Source organism: Meleagris gallopavo, chromosome 5 (genome assembly GCF_905368555.1).
Source record: "Meleagris gallopavo chromosome 5, MGAL_WU_HG_1.1, whole genome shotgun sequence".
Lineage (NCBI taxonomy): Eukaryota > Metazoa > Chordata > Aves > Galliformes > Phasianidae > Meleagris > Meleagris gallopavo.
The window spans coordinates 11342992-11362156 of NC_139408.1; the positions used below are offsets into that span (position 1 = coordinate 11342992).

The 19165-nt window shown below is 38.3% G+C and overlaps 1 protein-coding gene across 1 annotated transcript in view; it reads right to left on the reverse strand.

The window, feature by feature from the left end:
• ABCC8 (ATP binding cassette subfamily C member 8) overlaps positions 1 to 19165 on the reverse strand; it is a 67341-nt gene that overhangs the window by 19931 nt on the left and 28245 nt on the right. The window contains exons 13-23 of the mRNA XM_085224240.1: positions 16377 to 16479; positions 16049 to 16159; positions 14315 to 14390; positions 14121 to 14226; positions 10217 to 10252; positions 8981 to 9013; positions 5950 to 6048; positions 4993 to 5077; positions 3982 to 4062; positions 2735 to 2872; positions 258 to 383 (exon numbers count right to left, since the gene is read on the reverse strand). Coding sequence (XP_085080366.1) covers positions 258 to 383; positions 2735 to 2872; positions 3982 to 4062; positions 4993 to 5077; positions 5950 to 6048; positions 8981 to 9013; positions 10217 to 10252; positions 14121 to 14226; positions 14315 to 14390; positions 16049 to 16159; positions 16377 to 16479 — 994 coding nt within the window. The remainder of the gene's footprint in view (positions 1 to 257; positions 384 to 2734; positions 2873 to 3981; positions 4063 to 4992; positions 5078 to 5949; positions 6049 to 8980; positions 9014 to 10216; positions 10253 to 14120; positions 14227 to 14314; positions 14391 to 16048; positions 16160 to 16376; positions 16480 to 19165) is intronic.

The window sequence follows — 19165 nt, forward strand, 5'->3', positions numbered from 1 at the left end:
TTGGGCTCTCAACTTGGACAGATATTTCTAAATTAATAAGAAATAAGACTAACATCTTGTTCATTTTATGCTGTAGTATTAAAGAAAAAAAGTGATCTGGAGAACCTGTTACGTGCAAATGTGAAAAAAATGTCACCTAATGAAATTAGTAAATTCAATTACATCCTACACAAACAGCTGTCAGAATTGCACATAAACAATGCTATTCCCACTAAGTGGCCCAATTTAGTATTCCTTAGACAGGACCCAACAAAAACCTTCTCCAGCTCTTGGTCTTGTCGATTCATTAGTGTCTTCCAGTGTTCAAAAAGCTCAGTCTCAGATTTCTGTATGTCCTTGAGTGTTCCTTCTCTCTGGATGTAGCCATCTTTCATCGCTATTATCTAGGAAGTCAGAAACAGAAGCTGGGAGGTCACATACATCTCTCTTTATTTTAAGGGTACACTGTTACACTGTTAAGGGTCAGAACTTTTCAAAAGAATATTTCTATGTATAAATTTGTCGTTTAGAATCAGTCTAGTTATCTCTCAACTTTATCCCTTTTACTCGAGAGGCTGAAAAATACAGAGCTTCCTCCACTTCACACTTTCCAAAAGGAAGGCTGCTTGTAAGTCGGAAAAAAGAATGGGGTCCTCTTCAGCAGACAGCAGAAAGCCTGCTGTCTAAATACAAGTCATTAGCAAGATAAGATGTTAGAGTTCTCTTGCCTCCTAAAAGGAAAAGGCTTTTAGCAGCACACTGCGCAGCGTGTTTTGCCCTCATTCAGGCAATTAGGTATGAGCATACAGGCTCCACAGTCTGTTTGATACTATGGGCCTGATAAGGAAAAGCTCAGGATTTTGAATCCCTAAAGCTTTTAAAAGCATAAATGGTGGACACAGTGTAAAAAAAAAAATTATGTCTACAAGACAAAATCTGAAGAGTGAGGTTTCCAGGTTTGTATCAGCGAAACCACGTTGTACACAGAATGCAACTACCTTAACTTTGTATCTGACAAGGAGAATTGGAAAATGAGGCGTGTGGGTTGTAAACTCACTTGACATCATTAGAAGATGGTTAATGCAGTGTTTATTTTCTCCCTAGAAACTTGGAAATTTTGATGAAAAAAAATAGGAAACGCATTCCATTTATTAGTGAGAATTTACACAAGAGGAAAAGAAAAGTAATAAGAAAAAAAGCAAATGGATCTTTTTGTGGTCAATTTATTCACAAAGTCCTGAAATAGATGGGACTCTAAATTCTTACAAGGGTTTTGCTATGCACATGTAGGAAGGCCATCACACATTTCAGATATCTCTATTAAAAATTCCTTGAACTAAACCAAAACAAAATATTTTATCTGCGCTGCACTGTATAAAACTTGCTGAGCCTTACTGAGACCTTTGCTTTGGTAAAAATTGTCAACTCTCTCTTAACAAACAATAATTATTAATAAACTTAATTAATACAAATCCTTCCTGTCCTACAGAGTATTTGAAATAGTGTATTTCATGAAACATTACTGAAACCTACTTAGAAGGTAATAAAAACCCTTCTCACTGATTAACTCATAAAACAGAGACACCTAGAAATGAGTTTGACATTTGGAAAATAAAATGAGAAAGATGACACTGGATACAGGAACATAGCTGTGCACATTAACAAGCTAAGGTGGACTTCAGATGGAGAGGAAGAAGACAAAATTGCTGTACTCAGAGACACCAGCAGCAAAAGCAGAACTGCATTGAGAACAGCACTAACTCTTAAAGATGTACAGCTGAGGGACAAGGTCACAGCATACACAATAGAGGATAAATGCTTCCCACTAAAAATATGACCAGAACAAGATTAATGGCTATCTGCAGCTTTACAGCAGGCCAATATGAATCACAGAAAGTAGCCAAAATATGATTATTGCTTGAGACACAAAATAACTGCTTCTATACTCCATGCAAACTGCAAATGACTGAGAATTCCTGCTGGGAGGCAACACTGCAGTAATCAATCTTTGTGGGCAAGGTGCTGTGGCTATGTAACTGCAGCAGAAGTGCAATGCCACTGTGAGCCAAGAAACTAAAAGAGTTCCAACAAAATAAATCTCCTTATCCTATATGGTCTGTTTTACCTTTATCATTTGTAACTGCAAACTGCTATAGGAAGCACGCTTTCATTTTTTTTTCCTGTAAACTTCAAGATACAGCAAAGAAACAGAACTGAATAATGCCTATTTCTTAAAATTCCGTCATCACACAATGTGAAGAAGAGTTTTTGATGTACTATCTACTGCTATCAAACCTAAGGAAATCCATTTTTCCTTGCACTTCCACACATCTCAATAACCAAAAACATCATAAAAAACACCTTTTTCTGTGATACCACAGACAAGTTCCTGGTAACATCACAGAGGCAAATACGTTACTCCAACATTTTGTTGTTCTGAGAACAAAATTTTACCATGTTAGAAATGGGTTTAGATACTAGTATTTTAGACACAGCCCATTTTCATGAGATTATCAAGTATTAGCTCTAGGAAAATCAGACCTGTTAAGGTGTTCTACGACAGGAATTCCAAAGTCACACACTCCAGACTCACTGTCTAACTTTTGCAAGACCTTAATTGTGACTCTTCTCACTAAACTACCACTTGGTAGAAAGGTGAAGTGAGAGTCTTGTTTGTAGAAGACATATTTGTGCCACTTCCTTGCCTCCTAAAAAAAAATACCCATATGTATATATATAAAATGAGTTTTCTTACCCAATCAGCATGGGGCAAGTACTGCAGTTTGTGGGTCACTAGCACAACTGTACGCTTGTCTTCTCGTAGCATTTTCAGGATTCCTTCTTGCATGAGATGGTCACTTAGGTGAATATCCAGGGCAGAAAATGGATCATCCTGTCATGAGGAAGAAAAGGCCAGCTCATGAGTCAACATTAATATGATTTAAGGAAACTGGTGCATATTATTACTGGTAAAAAAGTTAGATCAATATAGACAATCAAAAGAGGTCATCAGAAGATCAAAACTGTTCAAAGGAGAAGTTTTCTTAAAGTTCCCAACAGACCTGGAGGCAGTCTGTTGTTTCTGCAATGAGTACTCAGACATACAGTAACATCAGCTGTGTAAATGCCAGATTTCCCGAGGCCTTCTGGAAACTGCACTTCCTAAAAGATGCACTTCACAGCCTTAGTAATTGCAGTTTGTGATTTCTGTACGACTCAAGACAATGAAGCAGTGTGTACTGATGGCATATGTTATCTAAACTGCTCCAGAGACAGTGACAAATAGAACAGTTTTATTCCCCATACTTGCCCTCTTATGATTTTTTAAATTATTTTTAAAAATCTTATAATGAAATTTTTTTAACAAAGCATCACAAAAGGAAAAGTACTGATCTGTTTGATGATCCTCATCAGATGATTTATGGCCTATGCTAACTTCATCTTATTAAAACAATCAATTACAAGCAATTAATTTAGGAATAAACTAATCTGTATCATCATCTATAATATTTTTTTTCACTTAATCCTACTGGGCTTTTAGAGCCTGCTCCCACTCTTTTCCACAGTACATCTGCTGAAATTTGGGCAGGATACACAAAGAGCAGTTCAGGATGGGAAGACAGCTTAGTTTGTTGCAGAAAGGAAACACCTTTGACACAGGACAACATTCATTTTATGCCTGAGACAGCTTAGGAATGTTATAAATATTGCTGAGACTACCAAACTTCTGCGTACAGATTTCTGGATAAATATAAGACTCAAAATAAACTTCGACAGAGAGGGTAAGCAACAGCCTTTCAGTCTGTATCCTAGTATCTGTCTGTCCACAGCATTTACAAAACACTCTATACCTGCAGATTTGCTAACAACAGATATAAAATAAACAGCGCACGGTTAGCTTAGTTTAGTGAAGCACAATGTTCTGCGTGCCTCCCATGAAACACTGTAAATGCTTAGATCTTGGGTTCTGATTGCAGCATAAACATAATGGCATCTACTCACCAGGAACACAACATTTGTCTGCTGGTACAGTGCCCTTGCCACACTGATACGCTGGCGCTGCCCTCCAGACAGATTAATACCCTGGAGATAAGCAGGAAAAATAAAATCAATTATAAGAACATCAACTGAATATGTATATTTTGATTTAATTATCTGAACAAAAACTCAGAGATGTTTCAAAACTGTAGGCCTGCAGGGGAGCTGGGAACAAAGTATGCTAACTGTTGGAGAAGCCAGAGAAGTCCGTCTGAGCTCTGTATGGATCAGGGGTGAGAAACGTTTAATGGTTGATGGCAACACAATGGTGCAGGCAGCACATGGATGTCCTGCAGGGAATCTAAACCAGCATCTGAAGTCTGCTACATCCTGTCTGTATTTTACACCTGCATGTCACCATACAGTATTAGTTCCATCAGCCCCTGTATCTGTATCACAACTACTGCAATCAGTAGCTCCTGCAATCCAGCGGCAGTTTTACCAACACCATAAGCTCTCACAAGCCAACACTGCTACCAACCAGAAGGTCTGCTTCTCCCTGCCACTTCATGCCATCCCTCTATTCTTCTCTTTCTGTTCTACATTCATTTAGCTACACAATGACTTAACAACTAATGCTCTGCAAATTAGCATGGTAGTCAGTGTGGCGATTAGGCATGGAAACGTGTCCTTGTTGTTGCTGTTTGAGTGCAAGTGCCACTATGTGTCTGGGTACATTGTTTATGGAATTGGCACTTATTTTTAGATTACTCCCAAATAAAGCAAAATATGTGCTGTCAGCAGAATTAGTCAAACACTTTGATAGCAGCACATTTAAATCATGGCACCTCGCATAAATGACAGTGTCTCTTTGTTTACCAAGCAACCAGCTTTCAGACTAATGACTCAAATGTACACTTACCAAAAGATGACCTTTCTTGCCAAATAGCTGGTAAGATTTTAAGAACGTAAGAAAATAATAAAAAACCTCTACATATCTAAAACAAAAATAGAAGCCTGTAGCTGTTTACTGACCCTCTCTCCAATCTGGGTTTGGTCTCCGTGAGGGAGAATGTCAATATCAGGCTGGAGGGAACAAGCATCAATTACTGCTTTGTACCTGTGGGAACAAAAAAGGTAATGCAAAATCCACACAGATACTGCTATAGAAGCACATTTCCTACCTGAAGAGGAACAAAGTTAACCAGCTGGAAAAATCACACGGTGGAAAATGTATTTGTTAGCCACTAATTGTTCTAATGGGATCTCTTTCAACTGCAGGCAAGTAAATACCATTTCAGCTAAGAAAAAGAATCTTCCCAAATACAAATACTAAATAGCTAAAACCAGGCAAAAGAAGAATAGCTTCTTCTATACTATATCATTGCTGTTTAGCATTTAGATGCATTTCTAACCAGAAGCTTTGTTTTTGTTTCAATACCCAAGGATAGTAGAAACAAACAAAGTAAAAAAATGCATGCAGGATGTGAATGGCTATCTACTTATTTTTAGGGTGGGGAGAAGGGGGAACATAATGTAATACCCACAGTAACTTCCAAATCTTTTAGAATGTTCTGTGGTCGTTTACACAGAATAAAAAGGCAGCCCATTAATCCTTCACAGTATACCAAATAAAGAAATCTTAACAGATGTTACCCCCGCTCCCAAACTATCACTGACCAAGGAAATTATACTTGCCAATTAGGTATAAGGAGAAAGTACTGCATGCTGCACAAATGAGGCCCTTGGAAGCCAAAATAGTTCTACACTTCAGGCCAAGTGAGACAGAACTCTGTCTTGTGTCCTTCATGAAAATCATGGTTCGAGCTGACTGTCCAGGACTCAGTGCCTTCTGTCACATTCAGACAGGTGAACTGTTTGTTACTGGAGTGGGACGGGGCCAGTGTGTCAGTGTAGAAGGTGTAGAAGTATGCAGCACCACTGTTTAGCTAAAAGGAGAAGAAAGCATACAACAGGGCTGAACCCTATTACCTCTGTTTGTTGAAAGAGCTTTCAAATGTGATATTCTCTTCCACTGTGGCGTTGAGCAGCCAAGGCTTCTGTGATGCATATGCTACTGATCCTCTTTTCCTGGAAAAACAAAACAGGAGTTTCCAGCTTACCCAGTGCAGTAGGGATTATTGTAAACCTATTTTTTTTGTGTAGAGACCGGTGATAAATCTCAGAAAATGCTGCCTTTCCTTTCTGTTCTTTAGGACAATTTCCAACAGAACACTGCAACTGATCACCTAGCTTGAGAGCTGGTTCTCTCAAATGTCAGTTTGTTCCCTCATTTTCTGCTGTGAGAGAGTTTTGGAGAGGCTAACTCCATAAGCCTGAGCAGTGCAGGTGACAGGAAAAAAATTACAAAAGACAGAATCCCAGCTCTGTCTGGAGAGATTAATTAAAAATGTATAGCAGTGACACCAGTTAGGCAGCACATTTCAGGAGAGGTATTCAAAGATGATGTTTTTAATGTATTAAAAAAATATAACAACTCCACACTTAAGCAAAGGCAATTCTCCCCCAAACACATTTATTTTCCTCGCTACAAAAGGAGAAATTGAGTCATAAGGATTCCATAGTTAACATTTTTCTATTTATTTGTCTGTGTGAAGACAAAAACAAGGACACAGACAAAAACCAGTTGCTAAATCTCTGCTTGTGGAATTTCCCCTATCATGCACCACAAAAAGGAACAACTTTTCAGAGGAAGGCCAACAAGATCTCCCGATGCAGATTTTCTTTAATCTGTATTATTATTATTACAACTTAAAATGTATCTGCCTGCTAACGGTGTTTCTGTGGCTATCTGCGCTCTGAGGACTCAGATGGCAGAGCTGGGAGAAAGTCACGATGTTTTATTAGAACACCTGATACTGCTGGAAAAACAGACAAACTCATTGGCACATCATTGTTTCTCCAGAAAAGGGCCAAAGGAAGGATCATATGCCTGACAGGGTATTTGTTTTCCTCCCAGCTATTTCAGCTAATCCAACAGAAAGCTCTGACCTCTCACCCAACACAGCCTTTGTCTGCTAGACGGCCTCATTCTAGTTAGACCTGAATGCAATTCTAACCACAAGGTGGAGAAAAAAAAATTGCTTTATAATTTTTTGTAATTCCTATCAAGAGGTAACGTCACTTGCCCTACTCTTTTTTTTCAGCCTTTCACCAAGCTTGCTTAGGCATCATAATAGGATCCAATTTTCACTGAAAGAACATGCAGTTATGCTACCTTGGTAGCATGCTTCCCAGTTCAAAAATCTGATTGCTCATTAAAATTTAATTTTGTTCTGTGAATTCTCTTACTGGAAAATGAACACAGATGAACACACACACACACACACAACCCCTATGCAGCTCAGCCTGAACCCTCAAAATCTAATTCAAAAAGCATTAATTTCTGACTCAGGAGGGAAAATATTTTTTCAATTAGTATGCAGTTCTCAACTCCATGATTGAGACAAAATTGCTCTGAGTGTTCCAAGATGAACGTGTATTCCCTTCCCCTCTTTTTATTGCTTCGAATTGTGTTGTGTCTTTCCTGCTATTAACTCAAAACGATCAAAAAGATATTTCTATTTTATCTTTGAAAAACTAATATTGAAGTTTTGAGGAAAAAGGTCTAAGAAGTTTTCTAGGAAGTATTCTTTCTTTCAGAGATACACTCAGTTACACTCACTCCATGCTGAGAGCCATCACAATGTCTGCAGACACCATTCACATTCTGGCTAAGATTCTGCTGTTAAGCTACTAATTGCACTGCAAGGAACTGGGGAACAAGCACGGAACTGGGCAAAATTCATTACAACTTAAGAATTCAGTAAATCTGCCTAATATAATCTTAAGTGCAAACTGATGCTGGGATGACACATCAAGGCAGAAAAGCACATCATGCTTCTTACATGAGAAGGGAGTTTGATCGTATAAGGAATGTACAGTGTGTCTTCAGTGCTTCTCACACTGAGCAGACAGTAAAAAAAAATTGCTGAAACTGTGAGATAAACAGAGGCACGAATTCAGAGAACAAAATATTCCAAAATGGAGCGTGCAATGTTTTTTCTCTGAAAAGCTGCCTTGATTCTACCTAATATTTCATGCTTAGAAGACTTATGGCCAGCCAACAAATGGCTTAGCGGACAAAGACTTAGAATGAATTTATTTTTGTAGGTGGAATTAATTGCCTCCTACTTCTGGACTGCATAAACAATCATATTTTCATCAGTGGAGTGTAATATTTCTTCTCTGATAACACATGATATACTGAGCATAGCCTCTTAATGATCACAAGGATGCAAACAGCAAAACCCAAGCTTAGAATAATCAGGGAAACCCTCCCTGGTCACCCTGGAGAGGACATTTTTCATGAGATCAACTCTCTTCGTTAATTTAGCAACAGAGACAACACTGTCAGGACTGTCTGAAGCTACTTATCTATCTATCCTCACACATCATCTTGGTAAGTCCAGTAGGCTCAGAACTGAAAATAAGATTAGTTATTGGACACTCATGCATGAACCTCAGTGCTCTAGCAAGCATCAACAACTTTAAAATGTTGGTGATTTTTAAAGGAAACAAAAATGCAGTTATAATGGAAGTTAAATTGAATTATAATGGAAGAGGAAATACTACACAGTAGAAGTTTTTTTGTGTGCATTGGATTGATGACTACAATTTTGTCATGATTATTTTGCACAATTCAGCAATTTCTAGCATTAACTCAAAACTGAGCATTCTCCAGATACAAGCAAAACATGTCCTGTTCCTATATTATTGTTGCATCTACATAAAGAAAAGAATATGCTTCCATTATTTTCAGCCTGATACTAGGATATGGAACATTTTCATGTTGTACGCCCTGATTATTAAGGAACAAATGCTTTTGCCATTACTGAATGGTGAGATCACTGCTAGTAGTGTGGTGGTTGCATACAGACATGTTTGGCTTCTAAAGAAGAACAGTTCATTAAAATCAATCACTTCTGAAAACTATTACCATTAAGTTTTTAAAGTGCTGTACCTGAATTCCATTTCAACAGATTCTTTCTCTGGGCTGCAGGAAACAAATACAGATTATTATTATTATTTTCAATTCAGCAATTTTAGACAATTAAAAAATGCCTTAGAGTGCTATCCCTACGCTGTAACTAAAAACACAACAATTTAACTACAATTTAACTACTCTCTTAACTATGCTGGAGTCATACAGACCTAAAACTGGTACGGTTGAAGCTCCAGTTTTGACAAAGTGTTTTAACATTGCACGAAGTATTCAACACCTGTGAGCAAATGCTCAAGATCTCACACAATTTTAGCTCACCTCTGTTCTGAGAGCACCAGAATATTCTATGAGATGCCAGTGCAAAGTCACTACACATATTCCTACAGCTTATAGCCAACATGGCAGGGACTAGCAGAATCTATGATAAATCTATGAACCTGTGTGCCTCATATAACCTTTCATGGCCTTTTAATGTACTTACACAATGCATACAGTTTTAATGTACTTACTTAGTTGTACCTCTTCAACAGTTTCAAACATGTGAATGTCTAATTCTGATCATAATTCTTTTGTACCCTAATGGGTTCGAGTGGATTCACTTTTATTCATCCCCAAAACTGTTGTTTCTCTTATGCAGAAAGAGCTACAAGATTTCCAAGTATCCTTTACCCATGATTTTTAGGTTTGTGCACCACGTGGAAATGACAGAAAAGCATCAAAAGAATTTGCTCTCTAATAAATTGTTAAGCATTCCCAAAATATAAACTGAGCTATGTTAAGCAGGTAGAAATAATTTCCACCCAAGTATACTTTGCCAGCAGATGGACTGATCTGCAGCTCCTCACACTTCTCATTTTGTGTGTGTCTGACGAATGCTAGTGTGAAAATGAACTCAGGACAGGATGCAAACAATGAAGAGAATGATAAAGAGGAGAATTTGCTTTAATTAAATAAAACCTTGAAAACAACACTCGATACCATATTTTCAAGTGCAGCATTAGGAAATTATCTGATTACCCAACAAAAACATGCAGAAAAGTTAGGATCTGATTTTCAGAAAATGGAAACATTTTCATAAAGGAAATCCAACTCCTATTTTCATGAGTCATATGTGGTTTAAAAAACTGCATTGTAAAGCAGTGAAAGTTTCACTGATTTTTAGAATCCCGATTCAGAAAATCTGAAGTGGTTCTTTGGTTCCTCCGATTGTGATGAACTTAGTCAGAAGACCAACACTCATATGTGATACCATACCTGATATCTTCCCCCATCTCGCTGTCAGAAGTGCAGCTGCATCACAAACAGAAAGCAAAATTGTTTACTTAAGTAAGCAAAAGCAATCTGCCCCAGAAAGGAAAGCTATTAAATTCCATTTAGTGCACACACTGCAAACAGTATGTATCAGAGAGCTGCAGTGCAACATCTGTTCCTTCTGCAGAAACTGACTTGATTTCAGCAGTCCAAAAAATTGGCACCTTTTCTTTTCTTAAAAACATTTAATTTGATTCAACAAGTGAGTTCACCTTCATTCTTTCCTGGAGGTGCCACCAGAACTGAGAAGCCATAGTGTGATAAGAACAGAGATCCATTAAGTAGATTACATTTTTAGGGAAAACAAACAGATGATGTCAGATACTGAATTTTTCCATGATAGGAAATGCACCTTTGCAGGTCGGTTTGAAAACAAAATCCCACCTGCAGATGACTTGCACTGTGCTGCATTCTGCACAGCACTATCCTTGGGGATGCCTCTGCAGAAACAACCATGGGCAGGTCTGAGGGATGAACAGCTTTGTGTTTTCTGATTTCTGAGACTGTGCAAAGATGCTCACAGAAAGGGCAGGGTTGTCTGACAGAATGACCAACCAGACTGACTACTGAAGGCAAAATCACTTCTGCTGAAAAAAATATGAAAAATCTGTGTTGAATGATAGGAGCAAAATCAAGGGGGAACACAGCTCTGTATGTTTTAAAGGGAACTTCAGGCTAACATTACTTGATTATAAGTGTGCAGGAAGGAGAACTATACCTGCAGTTTAAGAGGCTGGCTTGAAAAACTTTTAGAAAAATTAATAGGTAGTAAAAAATGACTGTATCTGAATTCAGTCTACTGTAGAATTTGAGAGACAGCTAGCACTGATACCTTTATTCTGAACAAAGTTACATAAAATGAAATTAAGTGCCTGGAATTTCTGAAAGTTCCAAGAAAAACATATTTATAAAAATCTATGTACTTTTTAGGCATCAAAATCACATCTGTGTTGTCATTTGATGAAAACAAAGAGACAGCTCCATATTGAGTACAGCAGGAAGAAAGCCACTGTGAACAACCTTAATGAAGCCACTACCTCCCTCACATTATAAAATTCACATGAGAGTGTAGATATCTTGTTTAGGAACAAATGATGTAACACTGTGCTAATTATTTCTCATTTAGTTCCATCTTCTGGTATTACTTTTTCCATAGCTGCAGACAGCTCCCTGGAACTGGACTGGTGCTTCTTAAAGTGAGATACTGCCCAGAAGAAATCAGCATGGGGCACACTATTTTTTACTCACTAACCAGTCAAATCAATACTATTTACCATCTGTTCAGAATGTAATCATGTCTTCTCTATTTTTATAATCTCTGACCATATTATAATATATTCATGCCACACATGTTCTCAGCCTGCTTTGGAAAATGGGCAGTAATGAGTTGGATATTCCTGGCATGCAATGCAATACAAATAACAAAATAAAATACAAAATGAGCCAATGCTCACATCTGATTAGCTAATTCCTATTCCAGTAACAAGTTATTACATTTGAAGGTTTTGAAATAAACCATTTTATAGGAAGCAAATAAAGCTGAAATACTGTTAATCCTGTTTTATCAACAGAGCATGGAATCTCAGAGGAGGGAAATGATTTATACAAGGTTATCCATTAGACCAAGGGAAGGGCCAGGAATAGAACCCAGATTTCCTGAGCACCGAGTGACATGTCAGCAGGGTATATCCTTCACATCCATAGCTACAACCTTGGAGGAAAGGAAGGGGACAGAAATTTGGAATGAAATAATGTAGGACTGTTCTGTAACATGAATGACTGAAGCTAAGTGTTTGTTTCATCCCAATGAAAGAACTGTAACAAGGATCTTAATGATTTTGGTGACACATTGTTGCTTCAGCTAAGGCTACACAGCCCGGTGATTACTTGATAAGATCACTCTCCTTGCATCTGTGATAATATGGCACACACCTGGTCAGGCATTAATGTTTTCTTATCAAATTAAGGGAGCACACAGGTGTGCAGCCTATACCAACTACAGCCATCAATCTGATTATACCACTGCACATGACTGCAGCTCTGAAAGGTGATATGAAAAAATAATCTGTGCCAGTGTTGCCAGCAGTTACGGTGCTAAGATTTTTTCAGCTGCAAGCCCCTTTGTGCTTGTTGGACAGATGGCCAAGCTAATGTGATAACAACTGAATTTTACCTTGTGATACTTTGACACATGTAAAAGGTATGAAAACACATTCTGACCTTTATGCTGTTTAGAAGTATGTACTTCATAACAAGTGCTATTTAAAAACACAGTCTAGTCAGAACCATCATGTTATCTGCTTTAGTTTAGTATCAGACATTCAAATTACTCTTCTTAATCTGTAACGTCATACACAAAAAATTGCAGCCTTGCTGAAATGTAATTAGTCCACTCAATAAGACTTTTCCTACTCTGATTCTCTGTTTAAGAAAATTTGCATTAAAGGATATTCTGCAACTTTGGCTCCTGTTCTTGACAACCTCACAAGCCAAAGGGGTCACCCTTCCTCTGTTTCATTTTCCACAGCTATAAAACAGGGAACCTTCCTCCCTTGTACTATCAAGGGATATGGTAGTTCTGAGCAGAGTGACTGACATAAGCACAAAGGCTAGATATAAATAATATCTTTACAAACACTCCAGGAATCTGTGAGAACAAGTTCACAGAATCAGTGCAGAAACCATTAGGTAACAATAGCCTTCTGTCAATCAGAGTGACTTAGGGTTGTACTGCAACTCAGTTCCAACTGAATTGTTCCTGTTCAGTTGAAAATAAAATTGTTTCTTTAGATTCTCCTGCAGTTCATCAAGCTTTATCTACAAGTAATAGCAGGTTAGCTATAAACTGCAGATCTCTCAGCAGTTTGTCAATGTTTACCTACAAATAATTGCATCCCTAAAGGCAAAGTGTAGTCTGTGTAACTAGGAAATCTAGTAAACAGCCTCATATAAACAAGCCAAAAATGTTCACACACATTGGTCAGATTATGAACTAGACATGGCACCAATTATCAAAAAAATACTTAGGAGTTGCAATACATTATGCAATCTGTCACTGAGTGCAAGAGTTAAGACCAAGCTCTGGCAGCACAGCCGTTGGACTGTAGCATTGTTTCCTCCTTTCACGGTCAAGGCTAAAGTCAGAAGCGTAGCCTAGGACAGTCTGTATCTGGCTGTTGGAGCACAGCTGCTGTGTTGGGAATGAAGGCCATGACTACTTTCCTCTCGTCAGATCAAGCAATACATAAGCAGGATGCAAGTGGGGACTATCCTGAGGTCACTGCCACTTATAAAAACATTCTGAGTTTCTCATGCACTAAACCTGTGCTACAATGGAGCACACACCTAAAAGCACAGCCGAAGACCTCTCCTGGTGAGCTGTTATCTCTTCCAGCACTATTCAAAGTCCCAAGCTCAGGGCCTCAAAGTAGAAATGCCATTCTGTAGCAGCACATTTCAGCTGATCACTTCTAATTAAGAAGTATGATGTTGCTAACACTGCTGGAGCGCAGAATGCCCACCTATTTCATGGTGGATTGAGATGGCCAGGCTGGCCAGGGCTTTGAGCAACCTGATCTAGACAGAGGTATCTCTGCTCACAGCATGGGTTGGAAGTAGATGATCTTAAAGGTCCCTTCCAACCCAAACCGTTCTATAATGATGATGATTCTATGATGATTCATCCTGGCTAGGGGTTCTTTCTGAAGTGCTCACCTGCCATTAGGGCAAGGTTTTTCCTCTGGACTGTACACCTACAAAATCCTTGACTCCACAGATTCCTAGGACAAATTTTGGTCTTTTTGTGCATTACTGTTCAACTCAGGTTCAATTTTTTAAATAGCACTACCTGCTCCAGGATACGTTGCCAGAGATCTTCTGCATCTCACCAAGTATGGCCAACAAGAGAGATGACTTACCACAGCCAACTTGTCCTACAATCATCGTTAGCTGACCTGCAAGAGAAGCAGCATATAAAGCTTCAGATTTTCCAAGTGCTCACGGAACACCATCTTACTCTGTATACTTGATGTCATTTTGTACCTTGAGGGATTCGGATATCAATGTTGGACAATGCTGGAGGACCTTCAGGTGTCCAAGTGAAAAATCCGTTCGTAATCTATACCAAGACAGAGCAAAATAAGAAAGAGAAAGCCAGCTTTAGGACTGACTTCTTTTTTCAACAAAGAGATACGTCCATTGGTTTCATTACACTGAGTATCGGAACAGAGTTCGCTTTTTCTCAGCACGGGAAACATTTTCAAGTGACTAATTTTCTAAAGGCTTGTATCCTCTTGTGCTACAATCTCCGAATTCAAGCAAGCACAACAATAAGATAACTGTGGAAAATTCCCAAGGGAAAAACAAAGTTTCTTATTAGGGTTTGTTTTGTTATTTGCAAGATGAGCACATGAAGTAGGTGAAATGATTCCAACATAACTAAGTTTCATAGAGGGTCATGGTTTGCTCTCTGCAGAGCACTGAATGTCAGCCTAGACACACTGCAGCATATACTGCAATCATACATCCCAAATTCTGAGGAGATCTGCAGAACTGTCCTCAGAAATTAGATGTTGCTGCCTTTACATTTCTGATGTTGTTTCCTCTGTATTTCTGATATGATTCTCAGATAATCTAGGCTTTGTTAGATACAAACAATATTTTCATTTAAAAAGACTAAAAACAAGAAGCAAATCTGTTCAGGACTCTAGCTGGAGATTTCCACCTGATACTGTGAAAAACAGAAAGAGGAGACAGTTTTACAGCTCTGTACTTCTACAGGATTCTCTTCTCTAACTTTTCGGAAGCACTGAAGTTCTCAGAGCCTTCCAGCAATGTAAGGTACAACATTTTTGATTCAAGAAAATTTTATTTCCACTGGAGACAAAGCCTTGATGGCTGTATCATCTCAGGAAACAACCTGAAAAATGAGCAAAAGAAAATACAGCGCTTCTCCCTCTAGATTAACAAAAACAGGCAGAGAGTCCTCTCTCCAAAAAAATGCCCTTTCTTGAGCAATGAGCTGCAGAAAGCACTTGTTGCAGAAGTTCCTTGACCCCAGTTCAGCCTGTGACAACGATAACAGCAGATGGAGCCAAAGATTATGGATGGTCCTCACCTTCCATACAAGATCTTAAAATTGCTCCTCACAGAGCTTACTGCTCTGTCCCACTCCTTTTTCATTAGTCCAGGCTGATCTGATCTAATTATCCTCTCTCCCCACCCCCCATGTTCCTGCACTAAAGCAGGATGTCAACACGACAGCCTCCAGAAAACTCTGAAAGCACTGAACAATTATTATACTTAGTCCCACTAAACCAAAATTACTCATTCTCTTGTGACAGAAATGCAAATGTAATAGCCAACTTCTTAAATAAACAGTATCAACACTGTAACAACCATCAGGATTTTTCTTAATTCTGGTAATTTCTATAGCTGATGAAGAGCATCAGCTTCCAACTGGTATGAGCAATTTTAATTTGCCTTCAAAGAAGTGAGAAATTCTTGTAATGAAAAGAGGACATTAAATATCACAAACAGAAATTTGCTGAGTGAAACTCAGAAGGATATACACAATCACAATGTAAAGGTCAGTAGGCAATGGTTAAAATCGAAAGGCATAAAAAAGAAAGGTGGAGGTTAATCTTTGGTACAAGTACAAGCACCTGACAGCCTCAGATCAAAGACTGGATCTTGAATTTGTAGCTCTTACTGGAATACAAAAGTGACTATTCATGTGCTATAGTAACAGTGTTATTACAGTGACCTTCATATCACCTTTACACAAAAATCATCCGGTTCTGTGATGTTAATTGGTCTTCTTGTGTGAGAGGTGTAATTGTTCCACTCCTCCCTGGCAGGCCTCTTGCGGTTAACCACTTTGAGAGGCTGTGAAAAAACAGAAAGGCAGAAATAACAGTAACTGGTGGCAGCATCAGCAAAGCATCCTAAGCACAAGCAAGCATGTTGCACCTATACTTTAGAGGGTGTTGAAACAAGTTTTTATAATCACAGTAATAACCAGTAGGAGATAGGAAATCAAAAAATTTACTCTGGGTAAAAGTCACTCCAGTCATTTCACCTGCAATTAAACATTATTACTCACCACTGCCTGATATTTGCTCTGAGCATCTGCACTTCTTAGCTCTGGACATTTATCATGTTCTTCAATCTCATCACTTGACAGGAATTCACTCAGTTTCTGCACACTGAAAGGAAAAACAGAATTACAGCTTGAACTCTGGTTCAATACAGCACTTTTGCCACTGCAACGAGCATCCCTTCTAGTACATCAATCACTGTCTGTTGTGGGGTTTGTTTTCATTTTGTTACAGGCCTACGAAAACATTCAGTGAGACATTACTGCACCAAAGCTGAGAAAATGTGCTTGATTGTTTTATAAGAGCTATAACTTTCTAGTGGTTTCTGCAGAGGTTTCTCAGGCCTTTCAATTTCTGATGCCATCAGAGAGGTTACACAAGATTTTTTCAGGCACTTGTCATGGAGACTAGCCCCAACAGTAGCTGGTTTTGAAGCCACGTACTGATGTAGAATTTGTCATCTGTATTACTGAAGCATTGCACAGACAGCTTTTCCAAACAAACATTAGGAATCATGAAATCTGCATAGCATGAGGTAACGTGAAAAAGGAGAAGAGCGTTCAGTAGATGAGATATAGAGTAACACACAAACTTTTCCCAAGCAGTTTAACACTTAATTATTTAAGAGACAGTGTGCCTTTATTATGGCATTTAACAGATAATGACATCATTTTGATCTCTTTGCCCAACTCTGTAGAATTTATGTCTAACCTTCTTATAGAACAAGAAAATTAAATTTCTAACCCTACACAGATTGAACTTAATGGTAAAGGGGCTGGAAATAAGTAAACGATCAGTATCCTAACTCGTAAGGTACAAGAAGGCTTTAAATTCTTAAAAATATATCTACAGAGAACAACTGACAAAACTGATTTTAATATTTTCCCTTAGACTAATTGTACTATAGTACAAAGAGATGTGCTGACCTGTTGGTATGCAAATATAATACATATACATATATATATATAAAATCAGCATTTATTTTGCATTCCTCTACTGGAGATTCTTCTTCATAAGGAAGAAAGTTTCTTCTAGGAGCCTCATGGGATACTTTGACGGTGCCAAAACAGTGCATGGACAAAGGCTTTAGGAGATCACTTAAGTCTGATTGCCTGTACAGTCAGCATGTGTCCTGCAAGGAATTGTGCCCAGCTGGGAAGTGCCTAGTGAAGAAGATGTGCTATTGGTTTTCTATCAATCTGCTCACTTGGATAACTGCAGCTATCTGAGGACTGAGAGATACAATGGGTGGATTTGGGTACAACAGGTATTACAGCCTAAGAGATTTAAGAGAGGAAGAGGAACTAATTGGGATGGAACAAAAGGAATAATAAGTAATTCAGGCCTGATGCTAGACCACAGTTTCTTAATGTAAAGGCCTATTATTTCAAAGGAAGAGATGATAAATCTGTCTCTAAACATTCACATAAGGCTAGGAATGGCCCTGGCTTTTTTTTTCAATGAACCAGATGTTAAACAGAACACTTTAAATGTTTAATGTTTAAACACCAAAATGATGGTCTAGCCACCACCTAAATGGAACAGCAGGTGAACTCTTTACAGGCATACATTAACATTTGAGTAATTGCTCTGAAATTGAAAAGAGCAGATACAAAAGACCTCTGCTTATCTTCTTCATGACAAAGAAGGGAGGAAGAAAAGACAGAAAGTATGTCCTTGCATCCACCCAAACAAGACCATGTCTTTATTAAGCTATTTGATAGTTTTGTTGGTGCTCCCTGCTCATTGGTTTTATATCAAGTTTGCTGTACTCTAAACACCAAGATTTTTCTCTACAAGCAACCTGCCTAATGTTCTTCTTAAATCTGGTACTGCTACTTCTAAGACAATAATTGAGGACATACAGAGACAAACAGCTGTGAGCAAATCTTTTGTTAGAGGCATCAACTCATACTTCAGAGTGTCTTAGCACTGTATACTCATAAAGAATAAAAATAAAGAAATTATGCTCTCTGCAGAGCTCCAGCTGACACAGCAATTTCACCAGAATTCCAATATCTCCACTGGGAATCTTATTTTTAAGCTCCATGCTAGAGATATTGATTAAAACACAGTTATTTGCATAGCTGACTGAAAAAGCAGTTTCATATTAAACTCAGTAAGATACATAATGCCACTCTTGCTTCCTGACCTTTTCCGACAGAAAACTCTACACCATTTTCCTTGGTCCTTGAAGACTTCACATGTAAGAAATAAATAAATTGGCTGTTTAAAGTTTAAAGACTACAGCAGTTCCATCTCTCACTCAGGAGCAAACACCTCGGCCCTCTGAGTTGGGAATTTTGCAGTATCCTTATGTGGAGCATAAGCTTTAAATCTCTTCTACCACTGCTGTGAATCACCGTTCTTCCAGCTGTCAACAGCAATCCACGATGATGTTTTGCAATTAAGCCACTATCTTTTTATCACATGACACATGTGCAAGTTCATTTGTGGAGATTCTTGTCTTTAAGAGCATCTGACATTAGAGATTCTAGCCAATATTAACAAAGCAGTGACTGTGAAGTGCCCAAGATTCAAAGCCAGTAACACAGACTTAGTATTGTTTCACAGGCTTATTCCACTTCTGGATCATCTTTTGCATCACTCAGCCAATTCCTTTCTGCCACTGCAGGACAAGCTGTCTTGTACACTTGCTAAACACAATTAGAATATCTGAGCCTAATGAAAGCTAAGTAATAGCTTCGTGAAGTTAATTAACCTTATCAAATCTTATTGATCAGCTACTTATTGGCAGCAAGGTGTAACAGCAAGGCACAGTTACAGCAAGTAA